Genomic DNA, 13,571 nt, shown 5'->3' on the forward strand with positions numbered 1-13,571 from the left:
AAGAAAGCAACCAGAAACAAACAAAGACCTGGTTCGCTCGCTCTGCTGAGGCCAAGCCCAACCCCAGATTATGACGTTGTTGATAGTGATGGTGATGATAGATGTTGTTGATGACAATGATGGTGATGGTTGATTCAACCCCCCGACGTGGACTGCGGTCCATAATAAAATCAAAGAAAAGTAAAACTTCCTTCGCACACTTCCTCTCACTCACGTTCGTCGAGTCTCCAACGCGCAAGTATTGCACAGGTTTTCTTCCCCCGCCCCCACGTCCCCACGTCCCCACCTCGAAAGCGCAACCATGACCCGAGTCTTCTCCCGCCCCTCTTTCTACTGTCAAACACAAACACAATCAAAACGTCTAAGCCGGTTGGAAGAATCTAGATCACCGCTCCGCAAGCATCGGACGCACCATGAGAACGTTGGACAAGCTGGAAGGCGAGCCTACGTGGGTAGAAGGTGTTGTGCGTGCTCACGGCTAACGGTAAAATCTGGTTGGGACGCTCCATTTGGCATTTCGACGGCGGCGTTCCTGCTCCTCTCTAGATCCTCGATGAATCAATACAAATGCTTCTACAGTATCATACTGTACCAAGCAGGTTGCTATGCCCTAATGCCGCCACCCATTAGAGTACTGAGGAAAGATTGTTTTAATTTTAGATAATATCCAGATGAGAAGTCCTTTTGCAATCTCCCGCTTCTGTGCACTTTGGACATTTTCTCCAATGCGATCGCGCACCATGTGCCATCGTGCTTGAATCTCTTTGAGCTCGGAAGGTATTTGGCAATGCTGAGAGCGCGTTAGGAATGGAATGCTCACGTCGGTCTAAGCGCACGCTCTGATTTGTCACGTCCGCGTTCAAAGGAGCGCTGTTGTCATGGCTGAGCTCAGTTTGCGTCCAAGAAGAGCAATGGTATGCAGCATAATAGCAAGAAAAGTATGTCACCGTTACCACGATTCGGCGCAATCAATCTTGTGCTGCACTTGCGGACGGGCATTTCGGTCTGATTCACCGCCCTCTCCTCCACCATTCTTGTATCGTTTTGATCATCTCGAAGCGGTGCATTTTTTGGTATCGAGATACAGTACAACTCGCATCTGGAATGGCCGCGCGGTTCGATTTCGGCGTTCCTTGCGGTTCTGTTCACTTGGCGGTTTTTTTCCGTTCTATTTTTTGCTACTCTTTCCTCACTGCAGCATTTAAAAAGCAGCCTCCCAAAGCGAATTTGCTATTCACTCCTTGTATTATTTTTTTGTCGAGAACACTCTCTCAGACACTTTCTCCCTTCGCAACTCAACGCACCGCCTCTTCCAGCTTCGCTCTTTCTTGTAAGCGACGCACCATCCCAGCACAATCCCAACGTCATCCCATCCTCAGCCTCATCGCATTCATTTGCAGCGCTCTTTTGAGGTGTTGTCGAGCTTTCTCAAACTCTTTTTCAACGGTCGTCAAGCGAGCAGTCAAACTAGTCGTTCAGCTCTGCGGCAGTTGTCCCGCTTGTCGGCATTTTCTATTGCTCTGTTCTTCTTCTGCTTCATGATGCAAGTGCCAGCCCTCAGCTGTGCGTGGTGGATTGAGCGTGTTGTGCGATGAGGGAGTTGTTGCTACAAACCCGCACCGCCTTCCAACTCACCCGAGTAAGCGGGATTTTCTCGCTGTATTGCTACAAATGAGCAAGAGTTACAAGAGTAGAAGGTAGCACACAATGGGGGGTGTTCGTACCAGTCGCAGTTGCGCTGCGCGAACAGCGGTCATCCGACCAAAGTAGATCTATCAAGATCCATGCAAAATCAAAAAAAAAAAAAAAAAAAAAAAACATTGGTGATTGTTTTATTTTAAGCTCGGCTTTTTCCTGTTTTCGATTACCTGCGGTTCTTGGGGTCAGTTGTGAGCTGTTGTTCCAGTCTGTCTATCGCGATGGTGGTGGTGGTGGCTGTGGTGGTGGTGGTGGTTGTGATGCGTGATGCGTGATGCGTCGCGGCGGGGTGTCATTGCCTGTGTGTGGCTGGACCTGTGAGCGAAGACAAGAAGGAGGTAATCATTTTGGTATCATTTTGGTTACAGAAGTTTCTCGTTGGTTTGTTTCGGATTGCGAGTTTTTTGCTGCTTTTTCCTCCCTTCATCAGCAGCATTGAGTTGCTTTACGGCTGTTTCATGTCTTGAGTTTTCTTGATGATTCATGCTTGCTTTGCGTGATCATTCGTGTGGCAACGTGAGTGTTTTTGTGCGTTGTTGTGCGTACTTTTTTTTTTTTTTTTTTTTTTTCGGGTTGAAAGTTTTTTTTCCATTAAACAATGACGCAGGGCTGTGTTCCTTTTCAAACCAATCCCAGTTGTACCGCTATTCCATCTCGTTCTCATCATTCGTTGTCTTTAACCCCCCTTCCTCTCCACCGTCGACATGAAGTCCGAATGGAGTCCCAGGAAAAAACAAAGAAAAAATACCAAAAAACCGTTTTTAGGGTTCAATGATGCTCACTCTTTTTTATTTTTTTGTTTAATAGAAACCTCTAGTTACAATGCGTGAATACAAGCTCGTCGTTCTCGGCTCCGGTGGTGTCGGCAAGTCTGCTTTGGTACGTTTCTAGCCTCGTTCCATGCGCTCTCCTCTGTCTCTTTCCTTTCTACCTCCGTCTGCTTGGAAAGCAAAAGAACGAACAAACAAAACAACGAAAAACAAAGAAAAAAAAAAGAAAAAAAAAAAGAACCAACGCCATGCGGGCTTGTTGGCTGTCCGGGGCTTGCTGCGCACACGCTACGGGCTCCCCCGCGCTCCCTTTCGGAAGTCAGACCCGCGAACGTGTCCAGCATCGCTTTGTCGAGCCTCCCAGCTCGCTGGTCGTCAGCGCAGCCAAAACCAAACAAAAACAAAAAAGCCAAAACGACTTTTTTTTGAAAAAACAAAAAAAAAACACTTTTGCCTTTTTTTTTTTTTTGTTTTGATGTCTTTGGCTGAGCTGGCTCTTCCAGCAGCCTTGCCTTCCCCCTTCTTCACTCTGCTGTCGAGTCTCTCGACTTGGCTCTCTCATAGCCCATCACCGGAGAGTGGCTGCTTGCGCTCGCTGGCCGTTGCTTCATTCCTGCCTTTTTTTTTCTTTTTTTTTTGACCCAAACAATTCAAAACGAGTTATTTTGGGCCTTCTTTTTTTGAACCGCTTTGACCCTCTTTCCCGGGCTTCGTCCTCGGTGCTGTGCTCGGATCTTGCCTCCAGCTTGCTCCTTGAGCGTCATCCGCTGCTCGACTGCCGCGCGCATCGCTCCATAGTCACTCCTTGCTCGCATCCAGCTTTGTGTTTTTTTTTTTTTTTGCGGTCGGACTGTTATGGCTGTTTTTTTATTTTATTATTTTTCTCTATTTTTTTGTTTGAATTTTTTTGTGGTTTCTTTTTGTCGCCTTCGTTCCATTCCTTCTCCTTTGCTCTGCGTGAGGTGCGCCACTCGTGACTGTCGCCGCGCTATGCTTCTTTGCTTGTCTCTCGCGGAGGGCAGCAGAGCGCGAGTTTGCGTTCGTCCTGCGCCTCGTCCTTTTTTTTTCTTTCCGTTTTTTTTTTCTGTTCTTTCCAAAAGATCTTGTTTTTTTTCTCTTGTTCTTTTTCATTGCTTTTTTTTTTCTTTTCTCCATTTCCCTTCTTTTTTCGTTGAGTTTTTTTCTCAAGCTGTTGCACCCTGACTCACCCTCTGCCATCCTCGATTTCCCTCTCTCTGTCTCTTGTTCCAAACAGACCGTCCAATTCGTCCAGGGCATCTTCGTCGAAAAGTACGATCCCACCATTGAGGACTCTTACCGCAAGCAAGTCGAGGTCGATGGCGCACAATGCATGCTTGAGATCCTCGATACTGCCGGCACTGAGCAGTTCACTGCCATGCGTGACTTGTACATGAAGAACGGCCAGGGCTTCGTCCTCGTCTACTCTATCACTGCCCAGTCGACCTTCAACGACTTGACCGACTTGCGAGAGCAAATCCTCCGCGTCAAGGACACTGACGTCGTCCCCATGGTTCTTGTTGGCAACAAGTGCGATCTCGAGGACGAGCGTATGGTTGGCAAGGAGCAAGGTCAGGGCCTCGCCAAGGGCTGGTCGTGCGCCTTCCTCGAGTCGTCGGCCAAGGCCAAGATCATGGTCAACGAGACTTTCTACGACCTTGTTCGCCAGATCAACCGTCAACACCCCAACTCTGGCAAGGCAGACAAGAAGAAGGGCGGCTGCCTCGTCCTCTAAGTTTCCTTTTTGCACCTGAGCAAGGAAAAACAAAATTTACAAAAAAAAAAAAAATCAAAGACGCCTGTTTCCATCGTCCCCGTTTCAGGCCTCTTGGATCTTCCCTGTGACGAGCACGCGTGTGTGTACATGTCCTTTTTTTCGCACGCAGGCAAAGTTGCATTGTACGCGCTTGATCTGTTGTGAATGGAAGCCTTTGTTTGCTTCTCTTTTTTGTGTGTTGTCTAGTGTTTTTTTTTTCATGGATGGTTCGAACCAACTGCTACCAATATAAACTTTATTTGGTGAATACTTGTTTCAGCTTGTGCAAGATGACAATGAGGCAAAGAGGCAAAGAAAGATGCGAGAGGCAAAAAGAGTTGGGAGTTGGAAAATCAATCAGTTTCCTCCCATTCCGAAACTTGCCCAGACTGATCCAGAATACAGTGCGAGTATGATCGAGTATTGCGAACCCTCCCCCTGCCCTGCCGAGAAGATGACTTGCCTCGAACACGGAAAGAACGCTTCGAGATTGACAATGGGCGAGAGTTTTGCGGGTTTTTGAGCCAAACCATGCTCGGCTCCACGACTGGTGCTTTTGTCAAGGTGGTGGTCCAAATCATTGCACTGCCATGAAGCTGCACTTGAAGCACAGAACGAGCACGGGCAGATGCCATGATGAAAAGGACAACGAGGAAAAAACAAAAAAAAAAAAAGCAGCAAAAAAAAAAAAAAAAAAAAAAAAGCTCTTTTCTTGTTCCCTCTCCTTGCCAGCACAAGCCAAGCCGCAAGCCACCACAGCAGCGAATGACACTGCAACTTCACTTCAATGACACACACGAACAATGAGACGCGCACCAGCAAAGAGCGAGAGGCAGCATCAAAACCCATTTCTTTTTCGGCGCCAAATCAGCATTCGTTCTTTGCACTTTGCAGCTCCCTCCTGTCCCCAATTACCAATCTACCACAACAACAACAACACACACAAATACACAAACAACTACAACAGCAAAAAAACCTCTTTCGAAAAGTACAGGGGTTGGTGTTGAATAAACACCGAATTGATAATTTTTTTTGGTAAAGTAAAAAGAGAAAAGAAGAGCGCCACGGCTCCCGAAGCACAAGCAAGTTGTTGTTTTTACTTGGCGCCGGAAGTGTACTTGGTGACGGCCTTGGTGCCCTCAGAGACGGCGTGCTTGGCAAGTTCGCCGGGGAGGAGGAGACGGACGGCAGTCTGGATCTCGCGAGACGAGATGGTCGAGCGGTTGTTGAAGTGGGCCAGACGGGACGCCTCGCCAGCAATGCGCTCGAAGATGTCGTTGACGAACGAGTTCATGATGTTCATGGCGCGGTTGGAGATGCCAGTGTCGGCGTGGACCTGGCGGAGGACCTTGTAGATGTAGATGCCGTACGATTCCTTGCGGCGCTTCTTCTTCTTCTTGTCCTTGTCGGCGCCAGAGGCAGCCTTGGCAGCGGCCTTGCCGGCGCGCTTCTCGCCCTTCTTTGCGACCTTCGGTGGCATTGAGTTTGTTGGTTTTTCAGAAAGTGAAAATGTAGGAGTGAGCTCGGTTCCAAATGCGGGAGCTCGCTTTTTAACACGAACGAAAATGGCGCGAAAAAAAAAAAAAAGGTCGTGGCCAAAATAGGAAGCTGGTTTGGGATTGAGATTGAGTTGCGCGGATGGTTTTTGCGCCACAGCTCGACCCCTGCTCGTCCGAGTCCCCCACGCCCTGGGTCCACAGCACACACGACATGCGTGAAGCGAGGCAGTGAAGAAGCGGGGCCGACAGACCCACCCACGTCTCCAGGAAAATCGACGAACGCCGGCCGCCGCGCAAACTCAATCCAAATTCACGTCCCGCTTTTGGAAACGCCGCGCTTTTCCCGTTCTTAAAAGCGCTCCCCGTTTTGGAACGGGGTCACTCCTCACTTTCACACTCCTCACTCCAACCAACAAACACAATGTCCGGTCGTGGCAAGAAGGGCGCCGAGACGGCTTCGTCCGCCGCCGCCAACAAGAAGCAGAAGACGCGCTCGACGCGCGCGGGCCTGCAGTTCCCCGTCGGTCGCATCCACCGCATGCTCCGCAAGGGCTCGTACGCTGAGCGCGTCGGCGCTGGTGCCCCCGTGTACCTCGCTGCCGTCCTCGAGTACCTCGCTGCCGAAATCCTCGAGCTTGCCGGCAACGCTGCCCGCGACAACAAGAAGACGCGCATCAACCCCCGTCACCTCCAGCTCGCCATCCGCAACGATGAGGAGCTCAACAAGCTGCTCGCCGGCGTCACCATCGCCCAGGGTGGTGTCCTCCCCAACATCCACACCGTCCTCCTCCCCAAGGGCGAGTCTGAAGCTGACGCTGCCCCCGTCAAGAAGGCTGCCAGCGGCAAGAAGGGTGGCTCGCAGTCCCAGGAGTACTAAGCGTGCTCTTCTGTACGCGAGTAACTTTTTGCTCTTCTTTCTTCCCTCTTCTATCTATCTATTCAAAATCCTTAAAACTACTACAACAATACCTGGTGTTTATTCAACACCAACCCTTGACTTTTCACAGAAGTTTTTTTTTGATTTCGTCGATTTGTGTTTCGTTGCAGTTTTAGTTTTTTGATTGTGCAGGTTGGTTGTACAGGCTGATTTGGTTGACAGAGTGTCTTGTTGATACCTTGGTGAGAGTCTTGCGAGCAAAGGAAGGACTTTGAGTAATTCCCATGCAAACGTACCATCAATGCAGCAAAATCGCATCTCCTCAACGAACGTCTCGTCAATTCCGACCAGCCAACAAATCCTTCCACTCTTTCCATTGTTTGCCTCCAAAAGCCCACATCATAATCACTTGCTCAGTCTCTCAATTCTACTTACTAGTTGTCTCCAGTCTGTCTCTACCTTCAAGAGGTAGGTGCGCTTTCTCAATCCTTCTCCCAGGTTCGCTCCGCCTTTCTTCTCCCCAATGCAACTTCCTCCGATGTTCGGGCCGTACAAACACAACAAACACGGCAAACACCACTCTGCGCAGTGGCTCAGTCCGTGTGTCTCCCTCGCGTGCATGTGTGGCTGGTCAACGTCGGCGGGCAAATTGGCTGCTGCTAAATGGCCCTCGCCTTGGATACCGCATGTTCTCCATTTCGACTCGTTCATTTCAGACGCCTCCCTCGCTTCCGCTTCCGCTGCTGCTCTGCATACAGTATGCTCTGATCTCATCTCAAAACTCACTGCTCTCTTCCTTGCTCGAGCGACGACAGGCACAACCAACCCAATCTCTGCCAATTTCATCCTCAAAAACCGCAAAATCGCCCCTCGCTTGGCCTTCCAATTTCGTCTCTCAGCCACTCAAGCACTCAAACGAAGCGCTCAAGGTATCACGCCCTAGGACAGCCAACAAAACAAGCATCTTCATCAAACCCAAAGCCCCTTTCCATCAGAAGATGTCCTTCTTCAAGACCCACTTTGGTCCTTCCCGCTACGTTTGGGGGCTGCACGCAACCAATCACGCCGTCTTCACATCCAGCACGTACCTGCCACAGTGGGCGTTTGTGCTGTACCGCTTTCTTCAGGCAGGATACTCGTTCGGCTGGCTTGTGTCCCTCATCGTCCACTCCGACGACAATCGATGGCTCATCTATCTGACAAACTGGTCGTACCTGCTCCTCGCGACCTACTTTGCCCTGGCGTTCATCGGCGCCGCCTTGCACTGGTTTCACGGTTGGCCCACTGCAACGGACCAGTTGCACACATCGACCTCTCAGCTCTCCCCGGACAGCGAAAAGAGCAACCAAATGCGCATGTCCGAGCCAAACTTGGCCGCGCCCACCGGCACACGCCCGACCGTCGCTCAACGGCTGCTGTGGGTGCTCTACTTGCTCGCCACAGACGCGGCTGTCACTGTCGTCATCCTGTACTGGGGTCTGGTGTTTGACAGCGCCACGACGGATGTCTCCGAGTACAACATCAGCGAGCATGCCATCAACGGAGTCCAAGCCGTCATTGAGATGCTGGTTGCTGACATGCCGCACCGATTGGCGCACCTTTACTTTCTGTTCACCTACGGCATTGCGTACATGATTCTCACCCTCATTTGGTGGGGTGCCGACGGTGTTACCGATAATGGCACCACGTAAGTTTTGGAGTGGAGTTGTTGCTTGCGCGCCCCGCAATCACCCGAGTTTCTCACGTTGTTTCTTGGTCTTCCCCACTTTCCCCCCCCCCTCTCTTTTTTTGGTTAGATACATTTACAAGGTTTTAGATTACGATGCCACCCCAGGCAAGGCTGCCATGTACCTGTGCCTGGTCTTGTTGATCGGCCTGCCCGTGATACATTTCGTCTTGTCAGGCCTGGTAGCAACTGTGCGCGAGCGCTTCCTTCGTCGTCAAGTGCCGAGCGTTCCAGGAGGCGCATTCACCCCGCCGCAACACGGCCAGTGATGCTTGGGTCGTGAAGATTCAACATGTTCAGATTGGTTCAAAGCGAATAAAACAAAAAAAAAACAAACAAACAAAATACAGCCCACAAAACTGCACATCCATAACTCGTGCCCCTTGCAATTCGTCAAGCTGCTGGGTGTTAAATTCTGCAGCTCCAGGAGCCGCCACAAAACAGACAGCTGCTCGCGTCCCGAAGCAACTGGGCGAGCCAAGGGCTTTGTGCGTCGGGCACATCTCCAGTGAACAGAGCACTGCGCTCCACCCCGCATTGTGCGCACACTGCGCCTGGCTTGGCCAGCGGGACCAAAGTAACAGGGCAGCGGGCTGTGTGAAGCAATACAGCAAATAGTCGAGTCAGCAAGTCAGCGACCAACACAAGAGGACATTCACGAATAGACCATGTCGCCACCTACCGAACGAGTGTCCTTTCGCACAAACACCTTCCAGATATACAGTGCAGCGCAAATCTGCAACGAGAAACAAGCGTCAACACAGTACAAGACCAGATTTGTTCTCCTTCCTCCCCAAGAATCCAGCCCAAAACAAATCCAACCACGCGAATAACAAGCACGCGTTACCAGAGTGGCAGATTGGACACTGTTCAACACTTTCGCAGACGGGAACATTGATCGAGCCCTCGTCCAATTCAGACTTGACGACAAGACTCGCGTTTTGCGACACTAAATCCGCCTGCGCTCTCAAGCTGGCTTGCGCTGATTCAGGCAGCACCGCGCTCAGCTTCAAATAAGCCGCGCGCAGGACAGCGCAAGTACTCTCCACATTGGCAAGCTTGGCCAGTTGTGATGCATGGATGGCGAGTGTCGCGTGTACAATGTGCACCATCAACCGAACGCAAACCAGATCTGTGATCGATCCAAAGTACAAGTTACCAAACAACGCGACGAAAGATCAAAAACGCGCGCGTTCTCCATGCGACGTACCAGCGGAAAGTAGCTCATGATAATCTTCAAGTTGCTCAATAACGCGAATGCAATGCACAGCTTGGAGGAGGGGCCGGTTGATCGCAGAAGCGAGCAAGTTTGCATCACCCTATGCATTCACGAAATGTGAGGTGCGACGTCAGTGACAAGAAGCACAAGACTGCGCAAATTCCAAGCAAGATTCCACCCTACCAGTGGTGTATCAAAGCCTTGCGCCTGCAGGGCATTTCCACACTGGATGAGTTTGATGCCGTACTCGTTGAGCTGCGTGACTCTGCATGAAGATTGGTGCGAGAGAACATCACCCCCACCATCTGTCAGTCACGTCCTTCGCTGCCAAGCAAAACCGTGCAACAGCAACCAAAAGCAAACAAACAAACAAACAAACAAAAAAACCCCCATCAAGACTCTTATCAAGACTCTTTCGTACGAAGGTTGGGTCGTTTGAAGCAGCAAACCCAGAACAGCGAAATGGTCGGAGGCAATGGCCGGACTCGTTAGAACGTGCAATCGTGCGAGCAGCACCATATCTGCGATACCATGCGGTGATGCTCTTGGGGCTGATGTGCAGCAAAAGCGGGGAAGACAGCGTCATGTCAACAATTTGCTCAATACCATTCAACACGACGAAAATACCCAAACTGATCACAACTCACCCAAAGCAACCGGAAGGCATGCCCACAAAAACGCGCGAAAGTCGCTTGTGGCAACCGGAACCATGTGCAGCTGCACACGAAGCACTCCAGTCAGACTTGCCTTGTTGGCATAGCTCCTGGACACGGGGAAAGGTGGCTTGTGAGATGCGACAGATACAGACAGGGAACACAATCGACCACATAGTCACATACGAAGTCACGCTCGCCAACACAAGCCCGTTGGCGGAAAGGGCGGTGCCAAGACAAGACACCCCCGGCTCAAAAAGAGGTGCCAGGCGACAGCTTCCAGCCAAACTTGTGGCACAGATTTGATCCGTGGTATCCACAGAGTAGATAACCGGGGACACGCTGGAAGCAGCGACTTTGTGGGGTGCGAAATTTGGTGTGAATGAGTGAGTACAACCAATTTTGTTGAAAAAAAAAAACGAAAAAAAAAAAAGAAACACATCCAGACACTCGGCGAGTTCCGGACTGCCAGAGTGCGGGGCGGCTGTGGACCAGCTTTTGCCACAGGTAAAATAATGGATGCGATGCTGCTTGACGACGGAGAGGACGACGGAGAGCACAGGCCCCTCGCCTCGTAGCTGCCAGCTCATGCTAACTACAGGGTCGTTATCGGCACCGCAAATCGTGGCCGGGGACCAGTCAGCAGCGGGGTCGGCATCCGGCCGACGCTGCAACTCCAAATCCCAAACCACAACCCGCCCATTGCTTGACGCAACCGCAAGCCGCGGAGAGCTGTCTGGTTGCCCAAGCTCGGACAGGCGATTTCCAGGGCACCAAGAAAGACAATTCACCCACGAGTCTGAAGCGAGAAAGGTTAAGACCGGCATTGCCATGGCGTCCAGCGAAGGAGGAGGTGGAGGAGGAGAAGACTGGGGTGGAGCGTCGGCATCTGACGCTGCCCGGCGCAAATCCACCTCATCCAACGCCGGCGGAATCCGCCACAAGTTTACATGACCACTTCTAGTTCCGACGCACAGCAAACTGCAGTCAAGCTCCTTGTAGGAAACAGACGTCGGAAGGAGATTGCAATCGCTGACCATTTCAACCACCTCTGGCTGGGATTCAGCAACAGCCGATACCTCGCCTGCATAGCTGTCAATTGATCCATTGGCCGGGTTGCCGTTGGTGGCGTGGTTTGCCTGATCGCCGGGTGTCTCGCCAGCGCTTTGATCGCGACCGCTGGCAGTTTCGTCGTCTTGACTCTGATCTACCTGAGTGATATCAGCATCGTTGTCCTTGTCGTCATTGTCGTCGCCGCTGCCATTCTCATCACTATCATTAGCGTTGCTGTCATTGTCATCGTCTTCAACGTCTAAGCGCGGTCTTTTCGAGGCGCGACCAACGGTCGGCGATTCCGGCAACGCGGGCTTTGACGGTCGCTTCCGGGATGCAGCTTGACCCATGAGCAAATCCTTGATGGTGGGCGAAGCCTTGGCCGAACTCGTCGGGGTAGATGCAGCGGAACTTGACTTTGGCGGACGGCCTCGCTTGGGCGGTGGGGTTGCTTCCAAAACTGGCTTACGGGGCCGCCCTCGTCGTGCAGACGAACCGCTTGGCACAAACTCGAAAGTAGGCTGGACGCGCGAGGCAGCCATCGGCGTGGATTGTCGTTTTGTCGCAGTGCCAAGCACCGGGGTCGGCGGCAAGACTGGGGCATTTGGTGCCACAGCAGTCGAGCTTGAATCCGTCGAGCTGGTCGTCGAAATGAGAGGACCCCCTCGAATGGTGTCCGGATGGAGCGGGCTTGCTCGCACAAACGCGTTTGCGTTCAAGTTCTCCACCTTGATACTAACGACCGCTTGGGTGAACGCCATGCAGAGGGCAGTGCACGTGTTGGCGACAAACATGTTGTGCTGCAATGGAATCGGGTTGGTTTTGTCTGAAATGAGCTCGGCCCGGGTGGCATTGCGCGGCCCCTGCACTCGAACGTCAAATCCGACAACTGAAGTGCTGGATGGGCTGGTATCGTCCACTTGCATTGAAGCATCTTGTCGTTGTTGTGAATGTTGTTGTTGCTGCTGCTGCAGGTTGGAGGTCACCAGTACGCTGAACATTGCAGCGGATGGAGTGAGCGGCAAGCCAAAGTCGACATGCCAGCACGCTTGCAGCATGAGATCGGACAGCACGAGCAACGGCACCCATGATGGCGAAACGCCAGAGGTAGCACTGCTGGCTGCCTTTCGAACACCCCCTGCTTGCAATCCGACCTCCCCAAACAATGCCAACTTGAAGGACGTGGACAGCGCGGCAATCTTGGTGTCGTCCGGACTCCAGCACGCGGAGCGGAATCCAAAGCCGTGCACATCACACGTTCGGGCAGTTGCAGAGGCGAATGCCCGTTCCGACTCGAGCGGCGCGTTGGAATCGTTCCGTGCTGCCCGAGTCGGCGCGACCGGCTCGACAAACGCAGCGCTCTTGGAAGTCGACGTCGCAGTCTGCTTGAGATAGGCTTGATCCAACATGAGCGCGTTGCAAGCGGCAATCTCCGACAAGCGTGCCTGGGCCACAGCAGGATTCGGCTCGGGGCAGTTCGGCGGTGCAGGCCAGTCCGGAATCTCGTCGCCCAATGCAACTTGGCCGGGATTTGGCGTGCGCGCGTTCAGCGTCATCCACACTTCGGATCCGATCGTCTCGACGTGATCAAACACCCCAAACTGTCTGCGCGTGGTGCGACCTGCGACATCGGTTGACAGTCCCGGAGCACCTAATGTCTGTCAATACAATTAATGTCATCATGGTGATCAACCAAGACCAAAACTGCGCGTGAGTTTCTCAGAGATTCAGAAATGACAGGTTGACGAAAGTTCAAAATCTCGACCGATCGCGTTTCGTGTTGCAAGCAACAACAAGAGTCGCTTCTTTGCTCCTGACGCTTTCAAACCGAGCGCCAAAGCGGGGAAAGAGAGGGCGACAGGGGTCGGGTAGGGGGGGGGGGACAGAACTCTGGGGAGACCGTACCAGAACGAACAGGGCGAGATCCGTCACGACCAGCAGACGGTCAGACCGGTTGCTGAACGCAATCTCCAGCTGCTGTGCAATGTTGCTAGACTGCTGTCGGAGCGACATGGCGGCCAACGGCGGCAGCAGAACGCTCTGCGAACGATCCTCAGCGGCTCCTGCTGATCCTCCTCCGCCTCCTGCAGCATCGCCCAGGGTGTCTGACGGTGCAGCATCCAGTCGCAGTGCCTCAGCAAGCAGCGCGTGCATGAGCTGGTGCGGATCGGACGGCTCGGACGGCACCACAGGAGCAATGGTTGCCTCTTCCATCGCGCTGAGACCCAGAATATGGAAGAAGAGAACTGAGCTGCTCTTAGAAATCAAGCGTGCGATTTTGGAGCACGGTCAATCATCGCGC

At 52.2% G+C, this 13,571-nt stretch overlaps 5 protein-coding genes across 6 annotated transcripts; 3 read left to right on the forward strand and 2 right to left on the reverse strand.

The window, feature by feature from the left end:
- The first annotated feature begins 1,243 nt into the window (after positions 1-1,243).
- On the forward strand, positions 1,244-4,510 carry CAOG_02249. 2 transcript variants are annotated; one of them, XM_004348949.2, is made up of 3 exons: positions 1,244-1,330; positions 2,506-2,577; positions 3,724-4,510. In XM_004348949.2, exons 2-3 carry the CDS (start codon positions 2,521-2,523, stop codon positions 4,219-4,221), a joined length of 555 nt encoding a protein of 184 aa, XP_004348999.1. In that variant the 5' UTR covers positions 1,244-1,330; positions 2,506-2,520; the 3' UTR covers positions 4,222-4,510. The 2 variants fall into 2 exon arrangements, with proteins under 2 accessions (XP_004348999.1, XP_011270156.1); XM_011271854.1 differs by lacking the exon at positions 1,244-1,330 and having other exon boundaries at positions 2,475-2,577.
- Positions 4,511-4,819: 309 nt separating this feature from the next.
- On the reverse strand, positions 4,820-5,722 carry CAOG_02250 (histone 1; the record flags this gene model as incomplete). Its single annotated transcript, XM_004348950.1, has 2 exons — positions 4,820-4,838; positions 5,343-5,722. The coding sequence occupies 2 exons, from the start codon at positions 5,720-5,722 to the stop codon at positions 4,820-4,822; spliced, it is 399 nt and encodes a 132-aa protein (XP_004349000.1).
- A 440-nt stretch (positions 5,723-6,162) lies between these two features.
- On the forward strand, positions 6,163-6,618 carry CAOG_02251 (histone H2A variant H2Av1 copy 2d; the record flags this gene model as incomplete). The annotated part of the gene is made up of 1 exon (XM_004348951.1): positions 6,163-6,618. One exon carries the CDS (start codon positions 6,163-6,165, stop codon positions 6,616-6,618), a length of 456 nt encoding a protein of 151 aa, XP_004349001.1.
- A 998-nt stretch (positions 6,619-7,616) lies between these two features.
- Positions 7,617-8,714, forward strand: CAOG_02252 (hypothetical protein; the record flags this gene model as incomplete). Its single annotated transcript, XM_004348952.2, has 2 exons — positions 7,617-8,305; positions 8,415-8,714. 2 exons carry the CDS (start codon positions 7,617-7,619, stop codon positions 8,611-8,613), a joined length of 888 nt encoding a protein of 295 aa, XP_004349002.1. The 3' UTR covers positions 8,614-8,714.
- CAOG_02253 (hypothetical protein) lies at positions 8,583-13,499 on the reverse strand. The gene is made up of 10 exons (XM_004348953.2): positions 13,175-13,499; positions 10,683-12,927; positions 10,403-10,571; positions 10,211-10,326; positions 9,985-10,114; positions 9,747-9,828; positions 9,555-9,663; positions 9,192-9,476; positions 9,027-9,080; positions 8,583-8,937 (listed from the first exon to the last, which is right to left on the reverse strand). The coding sequence occupies exons 1-10, from the start codon at positions 13,481-13,483 to the stop codon at positions 8,753-8,755; spliced, it is 3,684 nt and encodes a 1,227-aa protein (XP_004349003.2). The 5' UTR covers positions 13,484-13,499; the 3' UTR covers positions 8,583-8,752.
- Between the last annotated feature and the right edge of the window lie 72 nt (positions 13,500-13,571).

The sequence above is a fragment of the Capsaspora owczarzaki genome (genome assembly GCF_000151315.2).
Source record: "Capsaspora owczarzaki ATCC 30864 unplaced genomic scaffold supercont2.3, whole genome shotgun sequence".
Taxonomy (NCBI): Eukaryota; class Filasterea; order Ministeriida; family Capsasporidae; genus Capsaspora; species Capsaspora owczarzaki.